Source organism: Hemicordylus capensis, chromosome 11, assembly GCF_027244095.1.
Source record: "Hemicordylus capensis ecotype Gifberg chromosome 11, rHemCap1.1.pri, whole genome shotgun sequence".
In the NCBI taxonomy this organism is placed as follows: domain Eukaryota; kingdom Metazoa; phylum Chordata; class Lepidosauria; order Squamata; family Cordylidae; genus Hemicordylus; species Hemicordylus capensis.
Window position 1 is genome coordinate 15,588,528 of NC_069667.1, and position 20,282 is coordinate 15,608,809.

A 20,282-nucleotide genomic window follows, 5' to 3' on the forward strand; every position below is an offset into this window, starting at 1 on the left:
TGGTTACTCTGTATTCCTTCCAAGTGACATTGGCATGTTTGTTTTGTATTTGATCATTTCGCTTATGTTGTAAGCGGAAAGATTTCCTAATTAAAACATAGTTTAAATAAAGAGAGACCAAAAGGAAGTCCCCAGCTGCAGCCTCCAAGGATCATCTTGGTCCAGCTCTGAGCAAGGAAATGGTTGCTGTTTGGGGGAAAGCAAGGTGGTGCATGCCTACTCAGAAGGAAGTCCCTCTGAGTCCAATGGGGATTACTCTCCAGGAACTGTGCACAGTCTTAAACAGTGGTGGATTAACAGAGAAGCAGAGTTGGCATTTGCCTACGGTGGCAAAATTTGAGGAGCAGCAAATTTTGCCCCTCCTCAAATTTTCCCACCCCTCTCTGTGGCAGCGGCGGCTACAGCAAGGGTGGAGTGGGCGAGTAGAAAGCCCCCCCACCTTATTTTTTTAAAAGGCAAACTTTTTTGTTTAAGGTAAAAGAGCGGCAAAAGCCTTTTTGCCTATGGGTGGCAAAAATCATAATCTGCCCCTGGTCTTAAAACGCTCCTCCAGGATCCATTCAAGAAAGCTGGTTGGTTTGTCTCGTCCCCAAAAATCCAGTGTGGGGGGAAAGAGGAGCACATCTCATTTATCTTCATGGGATCTGAGGCCCGTTCTCAAAACACAGCTAAGGGGAACATTCATGTCTTGCTTCCTGATCTCATTGCTCCTGCTGCGGGCAATTCAGGTGTCAAGGTAGGAGATCCACCTGGCAGAGTAGGGGCAACGGGCACAATTCTTGCAAGGATGCCAGGAACATAAAGCCTCACCTCCTATCAGAGCCTGTGCTGCAACCCAGCAGATGTGGGGCCCAGGGCTCCCCTCGTGCCAAGCCAAAGGAGGAGGATCACAATTATGCACAGATCTTTATATTTGCTACATAGCCATGGAAATCCAGACATGCAGTGAGGAGCACTTCCCTTGCTTCAGGTTGCAAAGGAAACCCTGTTGCTTTTTAGCTTCAAAGCAAAGAAGTTTACTACTAGTCAGGACTTCCCTCATGCAGCCTCTCCCAGCAGCACAGAAGATACAGGGCAGGGAGGTGTAGTGTAGAAAAAATGAGCCAGAAAGAAAATAATCCAACTGTACGGCAGGATCTGCTCTCTGCTCACAGGATTTCAACTTCAGGTTGTGGCTGCAATGTCTCCGGGGAAGGTATGCTGCTGTGGCAAAGTTTCTGCTCCATGCAGCCCCTTGTGGTGATTTGCTGCACTGCAGCACCTGTCCTGTTCCCAGGCCCTAGCCTGGTCCCATGTGCTGTTGCTTTTAGTTACCCTGTCAAGATTTCCCTACCCCATGCAACTGAGCATGCTCAACTGCAGTTGAGCATACTCAGTATGACCCAAGGAAGCTGCTTTAAAAAAAAAAAAAATTCTGCCCACAATTCCATTTATTTTTTATTACTTTTTTCAAATCGGGAAGAAAAGGAAAGCAATCTACATTCTGCAGGAAAGCATCAGATTTTGTTGCTTGTGCTATTTGGCACCCAAATAACTCTGAAATAAAAAGAGGGACTTGAGTGGTACTTATTAACATTGAGGCAAATTTGCTGGGAAATACTCAGAGAGCTGTCAAGAAAAGAGCAGGAGTTGTCTCTTCCTTTTGCCAGTCCTAAATTTTGTGGCCATCAGCTTCATGGGATGACCCCTGGTTCTAGCGCTGCGAGAGAGGGAGAAGAACCTCTCTCTCTCCGCCCTCTCCACACCATGCATATGTAGACCATGTCTCCCCTTAGTCTTTTTTCAAAACTAAAAAGCCTCAGATGTTATAGCCTTGCCTCATAAGGAAGGTACCTCTTCTTCATAGAAGAGGGGACCTGCATTCCTGCAACCGGCTTCCAGGAACTCCCAGGAGTACAGAGCCTTGCACAATTGACAGTGCACTGCCAAGGCTGCCAGGAGAAGAGTATCCATCACACCTCTCTCTGCTCTTTCTTCACTCTCATCCTTAAATGATGCTGTGCCATTTGGCCTTCCAGCATTTTGCTTCTGTCCATTATTGGCAGCATTATCCAGTTTGTTCTAGTGGTGGTTAGAGTGTTGGACTAGGACCGGGAAGCCCCAAGTTCAAATCCCCATTCAACCATGAAACTCACTGGGCGACTCTGCCAGTCATGTATCTCTCAGCCTAATCTACCTCACAGGGTTGTTGTGAGGATAAACATAACCATGCACTGAGCTCCTTGGAGGAAGATTGGGATATAAATGTTAAAACACAAAAATTCTCCTGGGCAGTTAAACAAACATCAGGGCAGTTCGCACAGTCGACATTAGGGCAAGCCTCTTACCCTAATTTGGGTGTTGGGTGTGCTCCCATTTGCCAGTTGTCAGTTAAAAACAAGTTCGGAGACAGGAACTTGGTTGTGAGCGAAGCCCCCAGCTGTGTAGGATGAGCATGCCCTACCCAGATTTTGTCCCCAGCTTCAGAATGAGGTAGGCTGGGGGAAACATCCCATCCAGCTGAGGCTTCGCTCACAATCAAGCTCCCAGCCCCGTTTTTGACTGACACACAATCAGCAAACTACTCCCAAATTAGGGTAGGTGGCTTCTCCATTTTTGATTGTGTGAACTGCCCTATTGAGTACAGTCATACCCAGAGTGGCAGCAAGAAGAAAGCCTGATTCAGACATTATGCTGTACAAGTGTACAGATGTCGGTAGTACACTCATACATGTGTTTGTGTGAATGACTGTACCTGTGTTCATCTTAAAAGTGAACCTGGATACAGGCCCTTCAAATCCATAGTTCAGACAGGAAGTGTACTTCTGAACCTGCATTCAGCACAACATGTGAATGACTGTACCTGTGTACAGATCTGTACTTGTGTACATTGTTATACACTTGTTATACGAGTGTTGAACATAATGTGTTAATGGGCCTGAGGTCTGCCCTGATTCAGAAATGGGAACCACAAAGCTGTGCGGAACTGACTTGTCCACCTGCCCAAACTGGGCTATAGAGCCCAGCATAAACAAACATACTCTGTACCTTTCTTCATGCTGGATGGAGTTGCTTTTATTTCACTGATGAGAACCAGCAAGAGCTGGACATTGAGAGGAGGCGTTCCAGGTGTCCGCTCCACCACCTCTGGCCCTCACCCACCCTCTTTGCTAGCATCCCAGGCCAGATGGCCTCAAAACTCCAGGCAGACTAAAAGCAGCAGCCAAGTCTGTTTCTGACAAAGGTTCTTGTTGCACCACCTGGCCAAGTGCCCCTCTGTTCTGCAGCCAGAAGAGGAACACGAAGCAGTCAGGCTGTCTCTCTTGCTCCCAAGCCTCGGGTCCCAGGACTCCAGGGTGGCTCAGTTTCCACCGGAAGCGGGGCTGAAGAAGGCTTGGCTCTCGCTCCCTACCCCCCACTCTTCATCTTCCTCCTCAGACCAGCTCAGGCTGTCGTCCGACTCTTCCTGGGACGCGTCTTTGGCTTCCAAGGCATCTGCTTCCAGCTGCTGCTGCTGCTGATTCTTGGCCTGTGCTCGGCTCTGCGGGTGCTCCAGCCTGGCCCAAGGGACGGGGCTGTCCTTCTGCAGGGTGATCTCCACCTTGGAGGGCACCATGTTCACAAAGCTCCTCTCCACGTTGACGACCTGGGGAAGAGGAGGAGGGGGACACACACAGGAATGGATCAGGGCCCTGGGCAGCCAAGAGAAGGAAACTCCCCTACCAGGACAAGACAGGCAGCTCACCCCATCCAGAAGGCAAGAGGGAAGGGTTCCTACCACCAGACAGGCTGGTCAGAGCCAATATGGAGGAGAAGGAGGGTCCACTTTGGTTTGCATTTGGATGAGAGACTACATGCGAGCGCTGTAAGATATTCCCCTTAGGTAGGCCTGCTCTACTTCGGCCCTCCTGCAGCTGCTGACCTACAACTCCCATCATCCCTGGCTATTGGCTATTGTGGCTGAGGATTATGGGAGTTGTAGCCAAAAACAGCTGGGAGGGGCTAAATTGAGCAGGCCTACCCTTAGAGGATGGGGCCGTAGCTCAGTGGCAGAGCATCTGCTTTGCATGCAGAAGGTCCCAGGTTCCATCCCTGGCAGCATCTCCAGGTAGGGCTTGGAGAAGCTGCTGCTGGTCAGTGCAGACAATACTGGGCTAGATGGACCCATGGTCTGACTAAGGCAGCTCTCTATGTACCTTTGTTTCTATGTGTCCACAATGCCAGCAAGGCATGTGCCCCACACAGGCCTTGGCACTAGCCTTTTGTGGGTGGAGCTGTTCTCAGGAGAATAGCACCCGCTTTGCATGCAGAAGGCGCCACGATCAGGCCCAAGCAGCACCTCTGCTTAAAGGGACCTCCAAAGCAGGTAGTGGTGGGGAGACCCCTCTCTGCCTGTGACCTGAGAGAGCAACAGTCTGTCAGAACTGATCCATACCGTAACTCAGTAGGAGGCAGTCTCATTTGTCCATTCATCCACTTATTTGCAACACCCTTAGCTCAGTTGGTATCCATTCATTCATGCATTCATTCATGCATTCAACATATTTGTATACCACCCAAAACTTACATCTCTGGGCGGTTTACAACAAAATAAAAACAGAAAAAGTAAACCATTAGTTAAAACAAAACCAAATTTAAAACATTACAGCAATTTAAAATTATTAAAATAGTATTTTAAAACAGCATCAAAACCATGAAAACAGTATTAATTAAAAGCCTGGGTGAACAGATGTGAACAGGACTTAGTCCATACAGCCTCTCCAAGCAGTGCAGAAGATCAGAAGGCAGGAGTGGCACACAACACACGCTCAGAGGCACTCTTACCCCTGGACTTCGGGGCTGAAGACCAGGGCCTCCACAGCCCCTGGGCCCCCACAAAGCAGCCAGGCACATGGTCCACCACCTTTTCGTTCTTCCTCAGTGCAGCCTAGTTAGAAGCACAGTCTCCCCCCCACCCCAGACATATGTCCTGACACCTGCATGATGGACAGATATTCTATAGAGGAAGCTTTGCCCCATCTTTGCATAGATATGCACCTCAAGTACAGGCTCTTGCCCAGACACTTTCTTAGCGAGAAACTGAGGTGAGGAAGCCAAGACTTACCCCCCAGAGATCTAGCTCCACCTGGAAGACCTTGTTTCCCTCAAAGATGACGTGGATGTCCAGCTAAGAGGAGGAGAGAGCAGGAAGAGGAGATCCCCTTAGCGCAGCTCAGAGCTGCCGTGGGAGCACCATCTCATTTGGGCTAAGGGGGACCACAACAGCCTAAGAATCCAGCAGTCCCCTGCAGGCCAAGGGTGTCCCAGCAACCCCGAGTTGCCCCATAGGCAAGCTGGCGCAAGGGCACCGTCACTTACCACGGTGCGGTTGGCCTTCACCGAGCTGAAATCCGGCAGAGGCGTCTTGGCATAGATGGTCACCACCACCTGGCTGCTGGTTTGGTGCCAGTCCTGCCGGCAGGAGACCAGCTGCTTGTCCTGTGGCCAAGAGGAGCTGGTGAACCTTCCAGTCCTTCCGGCTCAGAGGGCTGGAGCTGGGGCTGACATCTCTTCCACAAACAGTCAGAACTCGCCCTGGGCCAGTCCTTCCGACTGGTGCTTTATGCAACTGACCATCAGGATGGCATCTCCGCCACCAGGCAAGCACTGCAGTTTTCCAGCCCGCCCACCCACCCACCCCCATGCTGCAAAGTGAGGCAGGCACAGAACAGAAGCCAAGTTCCTGCTCCCAGTCACAAGGGCGGAGGGCCTGCTTGGCTACTAGCTACCAATATACCAGATTTACCTGAACCCAAGACTAGGTCCCCGCCGCCAGCCCAGTTATTTTTTGTTCAATCTTTATTTATAAAGATCCATCTTTATTTATTTTTATTTCTCTTTTAAAACCACTTTGGGAACTTTTGTTGAAAAGCGGTATATATAATATCCTTTGTTGTTAGAAATTGGGGGTCATTTAATTCAAAGTCCTCTTCCCAGGGGCATAACTATAATAGGGCAAGGGGAGACAGTTGTCTGGGGGCCCACTGCCTTGGGGGCCCCCCTGAGTCAAGTCACATGACTGACTCCCCCAGCCTCACACCCGCCTGGGCTTCCTGCAGTTGTATTCATCCTCCCAAATTGATGTGAGTGAGTGAGTACTCTATGGACTCTTGCCTCAGAACTGTTACTCACCCGCCTTCAAAACAAGACTGGCTGTTAAAAATTATGGAATATGCGGAGATGGCAAAACTAACAGCATTACTAAGAGACAAAAACTTGGAATGTTTTAAAGAAGATTGGAAACCATTCTTGTTGTACTTAAAGGATTATTTTCCTACTTTGAACTTGACCGTAGGGTTTGAAATTTAGTAAAACTGCAGGTTGGTTAGATTAACGATATATATAAGGGTTTGAATTTATGCTTTGAGGTATTATAAGAGCAAAGGTAAATGTTATAGTTGATGACTCACGAAGAAATCTGAGCGGGAAGTCCACCTTTTTATTTTTCTGTGTGTACTTGTAATGAATGTTAATATTATTGATGTTAAAAATAATAAAAATTGAATTTGGAGAAAGAACTGTTGCTCACCCCACAGCAGTTCTGGCTAATGGGAATGCTTCCCCACCCACCCCCATCATCCTCTTGCTAGGTTAGTACCTGCAAAGACTGAGCCACACCATTCTAGTATGCAGTGGAAGTCAGGGGCAGTAGTGATGATGATGGGGTAGATCCACAAAAGAGGGGGGCAGCACAACAACAGCAAGGCTGAAGATGCAAAAACAAGTGATACACAACTGTTTATTGGTGAAAAACAAGTAGGAAGGTGCTGAAAGGCATCATCTCATACTGCGCGGGAGGAGGCTATGGTCAACCCCTCCTGTATTCTACCAAAGACAACCACGGGGCTCTGTGGTTGCCAGCAGTCGACACTGACTCCTGGCAAACTTTACCTTTACGTAGGACCCCGAAGATGGTCCCTACAGGTAAGCTCCTGATAAAGTAGCTACTGGTAAGAGATAGATGTTGTGCTCTGCAGGATGAAGAGAAGACTATCCCCGGAAGAAGAGGATTTTCCTCAAAATGCATAGGAGCTTGTTTTACACCACTTGTTTTTGCATCTTCATGACGGGCTCGGAATAGTTCTGGTTCTGATAAAGTCATTTATCTAGTTCCCTGGGAAGCTTGAAAAGGAGAGGCAAAGCCAGAACTGACTCTTTGCAGGACTGATTCGGAGATGAACTTTCTTTGACTAGGAAGAAAAGGACTGGTCTCCTCCTCTGCTGAGGCCAGCCACAGGGAGGAGGTTGAGCCCTGCCTGCCCCTTTCCTCTCTCTTCTAGAGAAGGAACCCTAAAAGCACAGGACACACTAGGGAGCAGGGAGGGGTTCCCAGGGGGTTCCCCCACACCTCACCTGCTTCTTCACCCAGGTGTGCTTCCCTCTGCTGCAGCCCTTCTGCTCCAGGAATGCAGTGAAGTCTGTGGTTTTAATTCCACAGCAGCTCCAGTATTTCATGCTGGGGGGGTGGGAGAATAAATGACAATAACCCATCATTTATTCTTGATTGTTCACATTCACCCCACCTTTCCTCCAAGGAACTGAGACTGGCATGGCTCTCCCCACCCCGCACCCCCTTTCATTCCTCACGGTGCAGCTGGCCAGCAGAGGTGCTCTTACCCCTGGACTTCGGGGCCAGAGTCCAGGGCCTGCACAGCTCCTGGGGGCTCTCAAATCCTCTTTAGTCTGTCCCAGGTGGTGTGGTTGCCCCGGCTGAGCATGATGATGTTCAGTGTGGTGTAGTGGTTAGCGTGCTGGACGAGGACCAGGGAGATCCGAGTTCAAATCCCCATTCAGCCATGAGACTTGCTGGGTGACTCTGGGCCAGTCACTTCTCTCTCAGCCTAGCCTACTTCACAGGGCTGTTGTGAAAGAGAAAATCAAGTATGTAGTGCACCGCTCTGGGCTCATTGAAGGAAGAGCAGGATATAAAATGTAAACAACAACAATAATAGTAATGCTTAATTTTCAGGGGATGGGGGCCTCCAAAGGCCTATAGGTCCAGGCTCCCACATTACCTAGGTACACCTCTGACTAGATGAGACAGAGAGAGCAGCTCAGCAGGTTTTATGGCTGATTAGGGATTTGAACGCAGGCCTCCCCTTATCGCAGTCCAGCACTCTAGCCTGTGTGTGTGTGTGTGTGTGTGTGTACACACCACATTCCTATACTGAAGCACAGTCACAAGACACACGGACTGTGATTGAGAAGGAAGCTGGCGCCTTTGCCACAATCCCACATTGGCTGAAAGAGGAGGAATGAGTGTAGCAAATAATTCTAACAAAGACAGCAGTCCTTGGATTCTCTCTCCGGCTCTGCAGAAGGCTGGTCGTTGAAAGAGGCTGATGTACGTGAACAGGCAATTGGGCTGCTCTTTTCCAGAAGTCACCTTGGAACATTCCTCAAGGCACAACCAGATGTAGGAGGATGGGAGACTTGAGGAATGTTCCTTCTGGAAATGGCTTCAGTTACAGGGGAGGATGGCTCATCTTCTGGTTCTAAAAAGCATGCCTTGTCCCCTGTGCTAAGCAGGATGTGCCCTGGTTTGCATTTGGATGGGTGACTACAAGTGAGCACTGTCTGCTGTAAGACGTTCCACTTAGGGGATGGAGCAGTGGCTCAGTGGCAGAGCTTTTGCTTGCATGCAGAAGACCCCAGGTGAACTCCCTGGCATCTCCAGGGAGGGCTGGGAAGAAGAAACTTCTGCCTGGAACCTTGGAGAGCCGCTGCTAATCGATGTAGACAGTACTGAGCAATGGACCAATAGCGGGACTCGGTATAAGGCAGCAGCTTCCTAGATTTCATGGGGAGGACAGCTGATCTTGTGATAGGAACATAGGAAGCTGCCATATACTGAGTCAGACCATTGATCTATCTAGCTCAGTATTGTCTATGCAGACTGGCAGCGGCTTCTCCAAGGTTGCAGGCAGGAACCTCTCTCAGCCCTATCTTGGAGGTGCCACCAGGGAGGAGGGAACTTGGGGAATATCTTCCAGTGCTCACACAAGTAGTCTCCCATTCAAATGCAAACCAGGATGGTCCCTGCTTAGCTTAAGGCGACAAGTCATGCTTGCTGCCACCAGACCAGCTCTGGTCTTGTGGCATGAATTGTTCCCTTTGCTCAGCAAGATCGTCCTTGGTTTGCATTTGGATGGTCACGACATGTCGGGGCAGTAAGTGGATGGGGCCAAGGCTCAGGGACTGGGCATCTGCTTGCAGGCAGAAGGCCCCAGATTCAATCTCTGGCATCTCTAGATAGAGCTGGGAAAGACTCCTGCTTGAAATCTTGGAAAGGTACTGCCAGTGAGTGTAGTCAATACTGAGCTAGATGGACCAGTGGTCCAACTCAGTATAAAGCAGCTCCCTATGTACAGTCCTAAGTCCTGGACATCTGCAGATCACCTGATTTCTGCAAAGTCCTCCAGAGGCAACTGGCCCTGTTGGGATCAAGGGGAGTGGGAAGCATTGGGCAGCATGGTGGGAAGCGTAGGGCCCTGCAGGGACAACAATCCTGCCCCCTCGGAGAGGAGAGCTGGCCTTGGGGTAGCAAGCATGACTTGTCCCCTTAGCTAAGCGGGGTCCGCCCTGGTTGCATATAAATGGGAGACTAGAAGAGATTCCCCTCAGGGGATGGCGCCGGTCTGGGAAGAGCATCTAGGTTCCAAGTCCCCTCCCTGGCAGCATCTCCAAAGATAGGGCTGAGAGAGACTCCTGCCTGCAACCTTGGAGAAGCCGCTGCCAGTCTGTGAAGACAATCCTGAGCTAGAGGCACCAAGGGTCTGACTCAGTATATGGCAGCTTCCTTTGTTCCTAGATGGGGGCCTGCTGAGGCTTCGCACCTGCCCAGGGAAAGCAGGGCACTTGGGAAGAGGCCCTGAGCATCCCCAGCTCCCAGGGCTGCATCTTACCCCTCGTGGAAGACGGGCACCCCAGGGTGGAATGTGCAAGTCTCCAGGTTGCTCTCTTCCCCCTGGTAGACCTGAAAGACAAGCAGGGCCAGGAAGGTCAGCAACAGCAGCTTGGAGCGAGGGAACAGGCCCAACCAGCTGGACGGAGGAGCCCACCTTTCTGCCTGCCAGACTGCCCCAGCCAGTGACCCCGACCCCGACCCCCCCCCGGCAATTCATTAATTCCTTCAAGCAGCAGCTCCATTTGCCCGCAGGGCCTGCCACAGTTCTCTCCCGCCCTTGCTTGGGGTTCCGGACTACCCCTTCCCTTCAGCCTGTAGTTTGGCCCTCTAGGCTTGGATTTAGACTCAGCAAAGGGGCACTTTTTCCAGTGGGGGCTCTATTGTATTTAGCGGGGATGGGGATGGGGACCATCCCCATTCAGCCCAACACAGTCCCCAACACAGTGGTTGTTGCTGAGGTCTGCCTTGTGTCTCATTTTGGACTGTGAGCCCCTCTGGGATGGCGGGGAGCCATTTTCTCATTCCTCTGGCTAGGTAAAACGCTTTGAGAACCTTTTCGTGGGAAAGCAGAATATAAGAAAAACCACTCACCGCCTTGCAGCCGGAGTTCTTGCAGGTGGTGCCGACGCTCACCTCCAGGACAGCCCCTGCAGTGGCCAGAAATGCAGAATGTAGGTTCAGACACAAACCTCCCTGTTCAGAAGCAGTCTACCTCCGAAGACCAGTGGGAGAGGAGCACCAGCAGGGAAGGAGTACAACCCCCATGCCCAGCTTTGGGGCTTCCGGAAGGCACCCAACTGGCCCCTGTGTGGAGGAGGCTGGCAAGAGGTTGTGAGTGGCACTCTACACATGCTCAGGACATGTACGCGCATTACATCTAGAAACTACCAGATGTCCACTTGGCAGGGCTCTGTGATGTCACATACTTAACACCTTTGTTAATCCAGCCTGGATTAATCCTCTTGAAACGTGGTTAATTGAAATTAATTAACTGAATTAATTTAATTAAATTAAAATTAATTGAAACGTGGTTAATCCTCTTGAAACGTGGTTAAAGAGTTAATCCTCTTGAAACGTGGGGGCTCCAGCAAGAGTTGCACCTAGGTAATTCTGGAGCCTGGATCTAAAGGCCTTTGGAGGCCACCCTGATGATGGACCCCCCCCCCCGCCCCCCACCACTGCAAATTAAGCATCATCCCCCTATGCACACACACACACCATGATACACACAGTATTTCTAACACAAGGGTTCTTGAGGGCACAAGCAGCAACTGGACTCACAAGAATGTAAGACTATCAAACAGGTATATTTATGCAAAAGTCACCTAGTGGCACAGAGGGGAAGTAACTTGCCTAGGGAGCAAGAGGTTGTCGGTTCGAATCCCCACTGGTATGTTTCCCAGACGATGGGAAACCCCTATATCGGGCAGCAGCAATATAGGGAGATGCTGAAAGGCATCATCTCATACTGTGCAGGAGGAGGCAATGGTCAACCCCCTCCTGTATTCTACCAAAGACAATCTCGGGGCTCTGTGGGTGCCAGGAGTCGAAATTGACTTGATGGCACAAGTTTACCTTTATATTGATGTAAATATGCATTAGCAGAAACATTTCTTTCTTTAAAAAAAAATATTAATAAGACAATACACAAACATGAATTAGCTTGACCCGCTCGAAGACGAATAATATGGGTCGATTTTTCAGATATGTCAATATGCCACATCGACTGATACCAAGATGGCAAAGACATGGTTTTATGCTTCCAGTATTGTGCAATGGACAATCTAGCCGCAGTGAACATGAAAACTATAAGATCCTGAGACAATAATGCCAAATTAGCTCCCGAAAATACATTTAATAGAGCCAACTCTGGTCTCATATCTAACCTCTGTGGTGTAATTTTACCCATCTCTAAAAATACCTCTACCAAAAGCAGAAAATACTGGGACAAGACCACCATAAATGGAAGTATGATCCCCTATTTCCAGATTAGCAGAAACATTTCAGCACACATCTTAACATATTCCCATCCCACATATTTCTTTCCACACTCCTTCTCTGTCTCTAAAGCACCTGGCACAGGTCATAATCCCACTTGACTGCCCGGCGCACAGGGTGCGCCAGCGGTGACCACACCACCCAGGACAGATTTGGAAGTCCCCGGGGGGTGTGGAGGCCCTGGACTTGGGCCCTGAAGTCCAGGAGTAAGAGCACCACTGGCTCCAGCCCACCCTCTCTTCTCCGAAACGCAGGAAGCCACCAACTGAGCAGAGAGGCTCAGCCCCTTCCGAATTTCACCCTGCAGCCCTTCAACCCACATTCCTCACCCCAGAGGGACCCATTCTCCTAACATAACGTGAGTCAGCTGTGGGAGGTCAGTGCCAACTGTGGGGAGGAAGGCTCCGTTGATTGTTGCCAAGGCCCTATTGTAAACCACTTTGGGAACGCTTGTTGACAAGCGGTATATAAATATCCGTCATATTCATTCACGGAAAAGGAGTGATCGCCTTGAAAGACGTCCAGCTGTCAGTGTGTTATGATGTGTTTATTGTCCTGACCATTGAGCCTGCAACAGCCCCATTTGCAGTGGTGTTTTGAAAGCTGTTCGAAGTCTTCCGAACACAAAAACGACCGTAGGATTCTATCAGAGGAATGGAAATGAACATTGGCAGGAGCGTCCTCCAAAGATTACTCCATGGAGAGAGGGCAACCATTAGTACATTGTTACCCGGACCCTTTCCTCTGTGCAAAAATGACGGCAGTCTTACCCTAACCGTTTGAGGGCAGGGATAAAGAGGAAGTGATCGCACGGAGAATCACCGTGTGATTCTCCGTGCGGAGAATGCTGTAAGTGCAACAAAGCGATCATCCAATTTCCACCTCTGGCGGGGAAGGCGAAGACATTGCCCAAAATCACTATGAGCATTCACCCCTCGAGATGGTACCAAAGGCCCACATCTGTGGGTCTGGCACGTGGACTAGCCACCCCTCAACTCACATTCCTGACTTCAGCGGGACCCAACCTCCTCTTTCTCTAGACGAGATGCCTGTAGCAGATTCCTGCACTGAGCAGGGGTCTCTAAGGACCCTTTCCATCCTAGAATTCTGTGAGTCTCCTTGACACCCTAGCAGAATATCTTCCCAGCCCAGCTTCTCCCCGCACCCCTCCCCTCTCCCGCCCCATCAAGTGCTTACTGGTGTCTGCAGAGCCAGGCACAGGATTCTGCTCCTCGGGGGACAGGTTCAGCTTCTCCAGGGCCTGTGCCAAGGACCCAGACACCTTTACCGGCAGCAGCTGCTTTGCCTCATCAGGACTGGAGGAGATTGATAAAAAGACGTCCGGGTGCTGGTTAAGAGTCAGAGCTGCTACAAAGTCACAGCCACAAGGGGGCACCCCTCGGGGTGGGAGCCCTGCTACCGCCCCCCCCCCCATATACCGGCTCCTTCAGAACACAATGCACAGATGACATATGGAACTCACTGCCACAAGATTATGACGGCCACTCACTTACATGGCTTTCAAAAGGTATTCGATTTGTCCTCCACAGATGTATCTACCAGTGGCTATTATCCATAACTAAATGGAAGCGGAATACCTCTGAAATCCAGAAGCTGCTAATGAACAGGGAAGGACTATCCCTTTTGTGCTCTGCTTGTGGTTTCACAGAAGCATCTGACTGGCCAATGTTGGAAACAGGATGCTGGCTGGACTGGATGAGTCCACCTTGGTCTGATCTAGCATGTCAATTTCCACCTTGAGGAAATTGACTCGATTCTCTCTTAGGCACTGTCTCACCTGGGCCTCTCCCGCTCCATCTTCTCCGCTGATTTCGGCCCCTGGATGATGATCTCAGTGCTCGGTTTGACCTTCGACTCAGGCAAGGCTTCCTCGGGCTCCGGGGGCTTCTCACTGCTGTGATACCCTCTTGTGCAGCCCTTTGAGGATGAAACACCAAGCATCTGGCCCCGGTTCTAACCTCAGGCCTCCAGCATGACAGTCATGCAATCAGGAATTTCACTGCCGGCAACGAGGAATGCCCTGCCAGAGACTTTGCAGAACCTCTGACTCCGGTCATGCACCTCCACACCCCCATCAGACAACTCCCTTTCCTATCTGGATCTCAAAAGGGCCTGCATTTGGGCTGCTTCACAAAACAGCGTCTCATTCCCAAATCCAGACATGTTCAGAACATCAAAGTTCACGACGGACTCGCACAGGGGTGGCCAACCTGAGGCTCCAGCTGCAATTGGACTACAACTCCCATCATCCCCAGCTGTAGGGTTGTGCATTTTGTTTTTTTTTCTGTTTTGTTTTTGGCCCGAATCCGAAACAACCCCATTTTGTTCTTTGTTTGAAATCAGCCAATCCGAAACACCCCAATTTTGTTCTTTGTTCGAAATTGCAAAATCCGAATCTAAAACGTTTTGGATTTTTAAAAATGGCCCCAGGGAAAAACTAGTGGGTGGTGGTAGTGCCTGATGGGTGGAAACTACCACCCAAGTTTCAGAGGAATTGGGCAAAGGGCTGGTTTTTGGTGAATTTTTGAAGTATAGGATTCTTCCCATAGGGAAGAATGGAGGTTTCAGCACAAGTATAGCTTCATGTTGGGGGGAAAGGTGTGGCCCAGAGCAGAGTAGGGTGGGTGGTAGTGCCCAGTGGTGGCAAGGAAGCTGCCAGAATGATTTCAAAGGAATTGGGCAGAAGGCTGATTTTTAAAGATGTAATGGAGTTTGTGCGTCTGTAAAGTTCTTCCCCATAGAGAATGATGGACCTCCATAATTCCTGCCCCATAACTGCACTTGGGGGGCACCAGGGTGTCCCAGAGTGAGTGGTGGTGTAGAGCACATAGGGTGCCAACCCATGGGGTACTGGGTTCTGTTGTTTCTGAGATGTTTTGAGTGTAGATTCAGATTGTCTGGTAGCATATGAGAGTGGATTCATGGTTTGTCGTTGAAAATCTCATAAGCTACCAGAGAATCTACACTCAGAACACCTCAGAAAAAAAAACAGAACCCAGCAACCCATGGGGGTGGTTGGCACCCTATGTGCACTACACCACCACTCGCTCCCGGTCACCCCAGTGCCCTCCAGGTGGAGTTATGGGTCTGCTGAAACCTCCATTATTCCCGGGGGGGGGCACCTTAAAGAAGCATAAATTTCAACAATTCCTAAGAAATCAGCCCTTTGCCCTATTCCTTTGGAATCTGGGTTGTGGCAGGCACCCCTTGGGGCACTGCCACCCAACTCACTGTTTTGCCCCTCAGGCCCCCTTTCTGCCCCTTTTTCAAAAATTCTTTAAAAATAAGCCCTTTCCCCCAATTCGTCTGGAATCTGGGTGGCAGCAGGCACCCATTGGGGCACTACCACCTGAACCACTCTTCTGCCCCCAAAGCCCCCTTTCTGCCCCCAATCCACCCCAAATAACATCAACATCACACATCAACAACAGCAGAGCTTTGGAAGAAAATCAGGCAGATATCCAAAGGTCATGCACATCCACATCCCCTCCGCCTGAAATGCAATTGATCTACACACAACAGTGTGAAACAACAACAATGAAATGCACACTGCCCCACTAGCCAATGAGGGTAAAATTTACCCTTAAATTTGCTTAAAGGGAATAAGGAGGCAATTGCAAGCAGATCAGCGCATGCTTTTGCTGGCCAATCTGCAGGCTGGAAATTCAAACAGATGTCAAAACTCAAAATTGAGACCGAAGGAGAAAGGCTTTTCACGATTGCAAAATGTAGTCCCAAAACAGCCGAAACAACAGAACGTTTTGTATCCAAAACAGGGACATTTTGTTTTGGATACAAAATTTTCTGTTTTGAGCATTGGGTGTTTTGTTTTGGCTACAAAACAGCCGAAATGGCCTGTTTTGTACACAAAATGTTTTGTATCTGAAACGAAATGCACATCCCTACCCAGCTGCAGCCGTTTACTGCCGCCACAAAGACTTTGCTGGTGCCCGACAATTAATGCTGTCCATCATGAGCTGGGCCACGAAGTTTGAATTGGTGTCATTGCACAGCACTGCAACTGAACACGCGTGGGCACGTCTGTTAAGGCATCAGCCTTCGGTGCCCATTTCCCAGCGGTGTGGAGCTTGAGCCAAAATGAGATTGCCTTCACTCTGGCCTTAAACTGGCAGGGGTTTTTTAAACCATCCAGTACAAATTCATACAGATCAACATTGTAATCAGCAGCATGACTGCGATCAGAGTTGAAATGGATACAGGCCGGCTTCCAGGAGCCAAGCAAGGCCGTGGAAAGCAGCCAAGTGGCCTCTGAGAGCACCACCACCACCACCACCACCACCACGTGACTGAGAGACGTCCGCAGACATACCTTGATGGAGAGGAATTCTGAGAAGTCCGTGGTTCGCTTCTTGCAGCAAGACCAGCCCTGGGTGGAACAAAGGAGGAAAGCTGGTCTTGAGAGCAAGCATGAATTGCCCCCGTTGCTAAGCAGGATTGACCCTGGTTGCATTTGAATGGGAGACTACATGTGTGGAATTTAAGACAGAAGTGGGCTGCTCTGGGAAGAGCATCTAGGTTCCAAGTTCCCTCCCTGGCAGCATCTCCAAGATAGGGCTGAGAGAGACTCCTGCCTGCAACCTTGGAGAAGCCGCTGCCAGTCTGTGAAGACGATACTGAGCTAGATGGACCAGTGGTCTGACTCAGTATATGGCAGCTCCCTATGTTCCTAAGTAAGAGAGCACCATCAGTCTTTCTTTCCATAGACAAGTGAGTCCTCAAACACAGTCACCAGAAATACAGCCACCACTTGTGGGCGGAGGAGGATGTGCCCCCGTTCAAAGCACTGAGGTGGCAGCAGTACACCCACCCCCTGCCAGGCCGGGCCCAACTCACCTTCAAGGCATCGTGGAAGATGGGGAGGCCTGGATGATGAAGGCAAGAGTCTGCGGGCAGGAAACAAAAGGGCAGCCATTTCAGCACACACCGTGCTTCTCGTCGTCTGCCATCCTGACCAACCCTCCCTGCTAGCCTGTTCTGCCTGGTAAAGTCTAGATCAGGAAGCATGAAAAGCCCCGTCCTCCCACCTGCCCGGCACAGCACACCTGTGGGGAACAGTTCGGCCTACCCTGCAGGAGCAAGCAGCAGCATCTTTCCCTGCTGCAAACAACAGTTTTCCTTTCCATGTTCACACTGCACTTCTAAGCCTGCTTCAAACGTGCTTTAGCTCTCACAGCTTCCAGCCAAGGAATCCTGGAAACCCCAGTTCTACAAAGACCTGTGACAGAGAAATCCCAGCAGGCTCCTCTTGCAGGGGGGAGGTCAGCCAGGATAGCTGAACTGGTTTCAAACTGGTTTACATTTGAAACGTGCATGTACTGGCTCTCAATCTCCCATTATAACAGGGGTTCCCAGGGGCGTAGCAAGGTTGGAGTGGGCCCAGAGACAAGATTTTTAAATGCCCGCCCCCCGCCTTACTGAAGCTCAGCTCATGAAGTAAAGAAATCTTAAAGAAATATGGTAGCTCCTGGTCTTAACACTCACATCAATTTCAGAAGATGAATATAACTGAAGGAAGCATGGGCGGGTGCGTAGCTGGGGGAGTCAGTCATGTGACTTGCCTCTGGGGGGCCCCCCAAGGCAGTGGGCCCCCAGACAACTGTCTCCCCTTGCCCTATTATAGTTACGCCCCTGGGGGTTCCCAATCTTGGGTCCCTAGATGTTGTTGGACTACAACTCCCACAGGGACAGGGAGCTGGTCTTGTGGTAGCAAGCATGGCTTGTCCTCGTAGCTAAGCAGGGTCCGCCCTGGTTGCATATGAATGGGAGACTACATGTGTGAGCACATCCCTCGGGGATGCAGCCGCTTTTGGAAGAGCATCTAGGTCCCAGATTCCCTCCCTGGCATCTCCAAGATAGGACTGAGAAAGACTCCTGGCTGCCACCTTGGAGAAGCCGCTGCCCGTCTATGTAGACAGTACTGAGCTAGATGGACCTATGGTCTGACTCAGTATATGGCAGCTTGCTATGTTGTAGCCCAGCAACATCTGGGGGATCCAAGGTTGGGAACATCTGCATTTCAGCACCCTTTTCCTATCTCAGGGGTAGGCCACCTTGGTTCTACAGTTGTTGACGAACTACAACTCCCATCATTGCCAGCTGCAATTGCAGCTGAGGATGATGGGAGTTGTAGATCAGCAACAGCTGGAGAGCCAAGGTGGCCTACCCCCGATATAGGAAAAAGGGAGAGCTCTGCAGGCTTGAAATGTCAAGCCTCAGCCCTGCAACAATAAATTAGATGGTGACTGAGCGTGTGCAGAGTGCTTTCCCTTCACCACTGAGCTGATGCCTGCAGGACTTGTTCCATGCATTCTGTCCCTTGTAGTGGCTAACACAGTTCTTTTTTAAAACCTGAATTGTGTCCCCTCTCCAAATAGGTACCAGGCAGTGTTCCCTCTAACCAGGATTCCCAGATGTTGTTGACTGCAACTCCCAGAATCAAAAAGCAAAAAGCCATTGCAGCTGGGAATTGTATTATAACAATATTTTGGAAGGGCAGTATATAAATCAATCAAACAAACAAACAAACAAACATCTGGGAACCCAAGGTTGAGAGCCAATGATTTCAGGGGCTGACCTTGGGCAGCCCCTCCTCTGAGCTGGCCACACTGCAATCCCATGACTGGCAAGCACCCCTGAGAATCAAGCTCTTCTCCACCCACCCCTTTCCAGAAGGCCGGCTGCAATGCTGGCGTTCAGGGAGCCAGAGGGGTGTTGTGAGTGTTGGACTAGAACTGGGGAGACCTGAGTTCAAGTCCCCATTCAGCCAGCCTAACATGCCTCACAGGGTTCTTGTGAGGATAAACATAACCACGGACACCGCTCTGGGCTCCTTGGATGAAGAGCAGGATATACAGGCAATAAATAAATCCATGAATTCCTCCGGGGCCTCAAAGCTCCTGTGTGCAGCCCAGCCGATCAGAGACCTGACACTCACCTCAAATCACCATATCTTGACTCTCAGCCACATCCATCACCTTCCAGAAGCCCCAGACAGCTACGCTGGGAAGGGGCTCTAGAAGCCAGCCCCCTCTGAGAACAAGAAAATACGCCCCAAGATAGCAGCAGCATGCAAACTCCGAGCACTGCAGGCCATGATTGCAGCGGCTTCTCTTTCCCTCGGCACCCAGTTGAGCTTCCCACGAGACCACATCCCTGATGCTTTGTTTCTGAACGGTGAGCTGCAGGCCCTCTGCCTGAGAGACTCCCTCCTTTCCCCCCTGATGTGCGCTTGTGGTTATTCAGTGTCATTAAGCGTTCTGCACATGCTCAGAGACCCTTCCTACTACTTTCATCTTGTTGCACGTGCGAGGCTGCCGGCCCAGACGGTGCTTCAAGGCATTTGCCGGCACTGCAGTGTACAACTGGGTGCACAGGAAACGCCTCTCCACACCAGGGCCATCCCTCCCCCCCCCCTTTTTTTTTAATATCTAGAAGAGACTCCTGTTCCTTGCACAGAGGAATGACAGGCAGAAATTCAGCAGAAGAAGACAGGTATCACTGCATCTCTGTGCTAAGAGAAGCATAACCTGTTGAAGCTGCCAGGGGGTCAGTGCTTAAAGGCAGAGGAGGCTTTATATGCAGCGGCAGGGAGGGTCACAATAGTCTCCACCCTGTCCTAAATTCTGGCAACTGCTCTCTTCACCCAGGAATGCACCCCGGATTTAAAGCAGGGGCTTGTGGGAGTTCACCCAGCAGAGGTCAGTGAACAGCAGCCGCCCAGGACCAGCCCTCCCGCCCCCTGCGACTTCCTTACCTGGGCTGTTCTTCTCCGGGTCAAACCGCTGCCCGCAGCCTTTGTTGTAGCACAGCAAGGCCATCTCCGGGGTCTGGCACTCAGCGAGGCCAGCTCCTGCTCCAAGCCGGCAGGCCCCCGAGCTCAGGTTCAGGCAGGCACTGCTGTCAGTCAGCGGCTCTCTCCCCCTCGCAGCCCAGGCTGGGTGAGAACAGAGGCACGGCTATCTTTAGCTGCAGCCAAGGGGCGGGCTGCAACTGGATCCGGCCCAAAGATGGGCATGCAGCCGCTTGGCCTGCTGCCAGAGTCCGCTGGAGCTGGCAAGTGTGGCTTCTTGCCCCGGAGAAGGGGAGTCACGTGAGCCAGAAGCAGCCAGAAACACCCAGAATCGGGTTGGGGTTCCCCACACATGAGTCCTCCTGGGCCACTCTGTGCTTCTCCTACATCTGTACCTTGACTATGTGAGCCAGCGTTGCCATGTCTCCGGGAATTTAAGGTAGCCCCCCAGATTTTGGTTCTTCCCTGCCGGCTGCTAAATTCCACCTGGATTTACACAGATTTCAAATGCACTGCCTGGATTGCCCG

General features: G+C 50.7%; 1 protein-coding gene across 3 annotated transcripts; it reads right to left on the reverse strand.

Moving 5' to 3' along the window:
* Nucleotides 1-1,419: 1,419 nt before the first annotated feature.
* ITGB1BP2 (integrin subunit beta 1 binding protein 2) lies at nt 1,420-19,898 on the reverse strand. 3 transcript variants are annotated; one of them, XM_053274236.1, is made up of 11 exons: nt 19,719-19,898; nt 16,799-16,848; nt 16,275-16,331; nt 13,722-13,861; nt 13,121-13,239; nt 10,517-10,572; nt 9,924-9,994; nt 7,372-7,474; nt 5,338-5,457; nt 5,084-5,146; nt 1,420-3,625 (listed from the first exon to the last, which is right to left on the reverse strand). In XM_053274236.1, exons 1-11 carry the CDS (start codon nt 19,780-19,782, stop codon nt 3,341-3,343), a joined length of 1,128 nt encoding a protein of 375 aa, XP_053130211.1. In that variant the 5' UTR covers nt 19,783-19,898; the 3' UTR covers nt 1,420-3,340. The 3 variants fall into 3 exon arrangements, with proteins under 3 accessions (XP_053130211.1, XP_053130213.1, XP_053130214.1); XM_053274238.1 differs by lacking the exon at nt 5,084-5,146; XM_053274239.1 differs by lacking the exons at nt 5,084-5,146; nt 5,338-5,457.
* Nucleotides 19,899-20,282: the final 384 nt, after the last annotated feature.

What these genes read in the sequence shown, in the direction of transcription:
- ITGB1BP2 (XM_053274236.1), bottom strand. Translation starts at nt 19,782, where the DNA reads ATGGCCTTGCTGTGCTACAACAAAGGCTGCGGGCAGCGGTTTGACCCG. An exon ending in GCCTGGCTCTGCAGACACCA is followed by an intron (nt 10,573 to 13,120) that starts GTAAGCACTTGA and finishes TGGCCACTGCAG; the next exon opens with GGGCTGTCCTGGAGGTGAGC. An exon ending in TGAAGGCCAACCGCACCGTG is followed by an intron (nt 5,147 to 5,337) that starts GTAAGTGACGGT and finishes TCCTCCTCTTAG; the next exon opens with CTGGACATCCACGTCATCTT.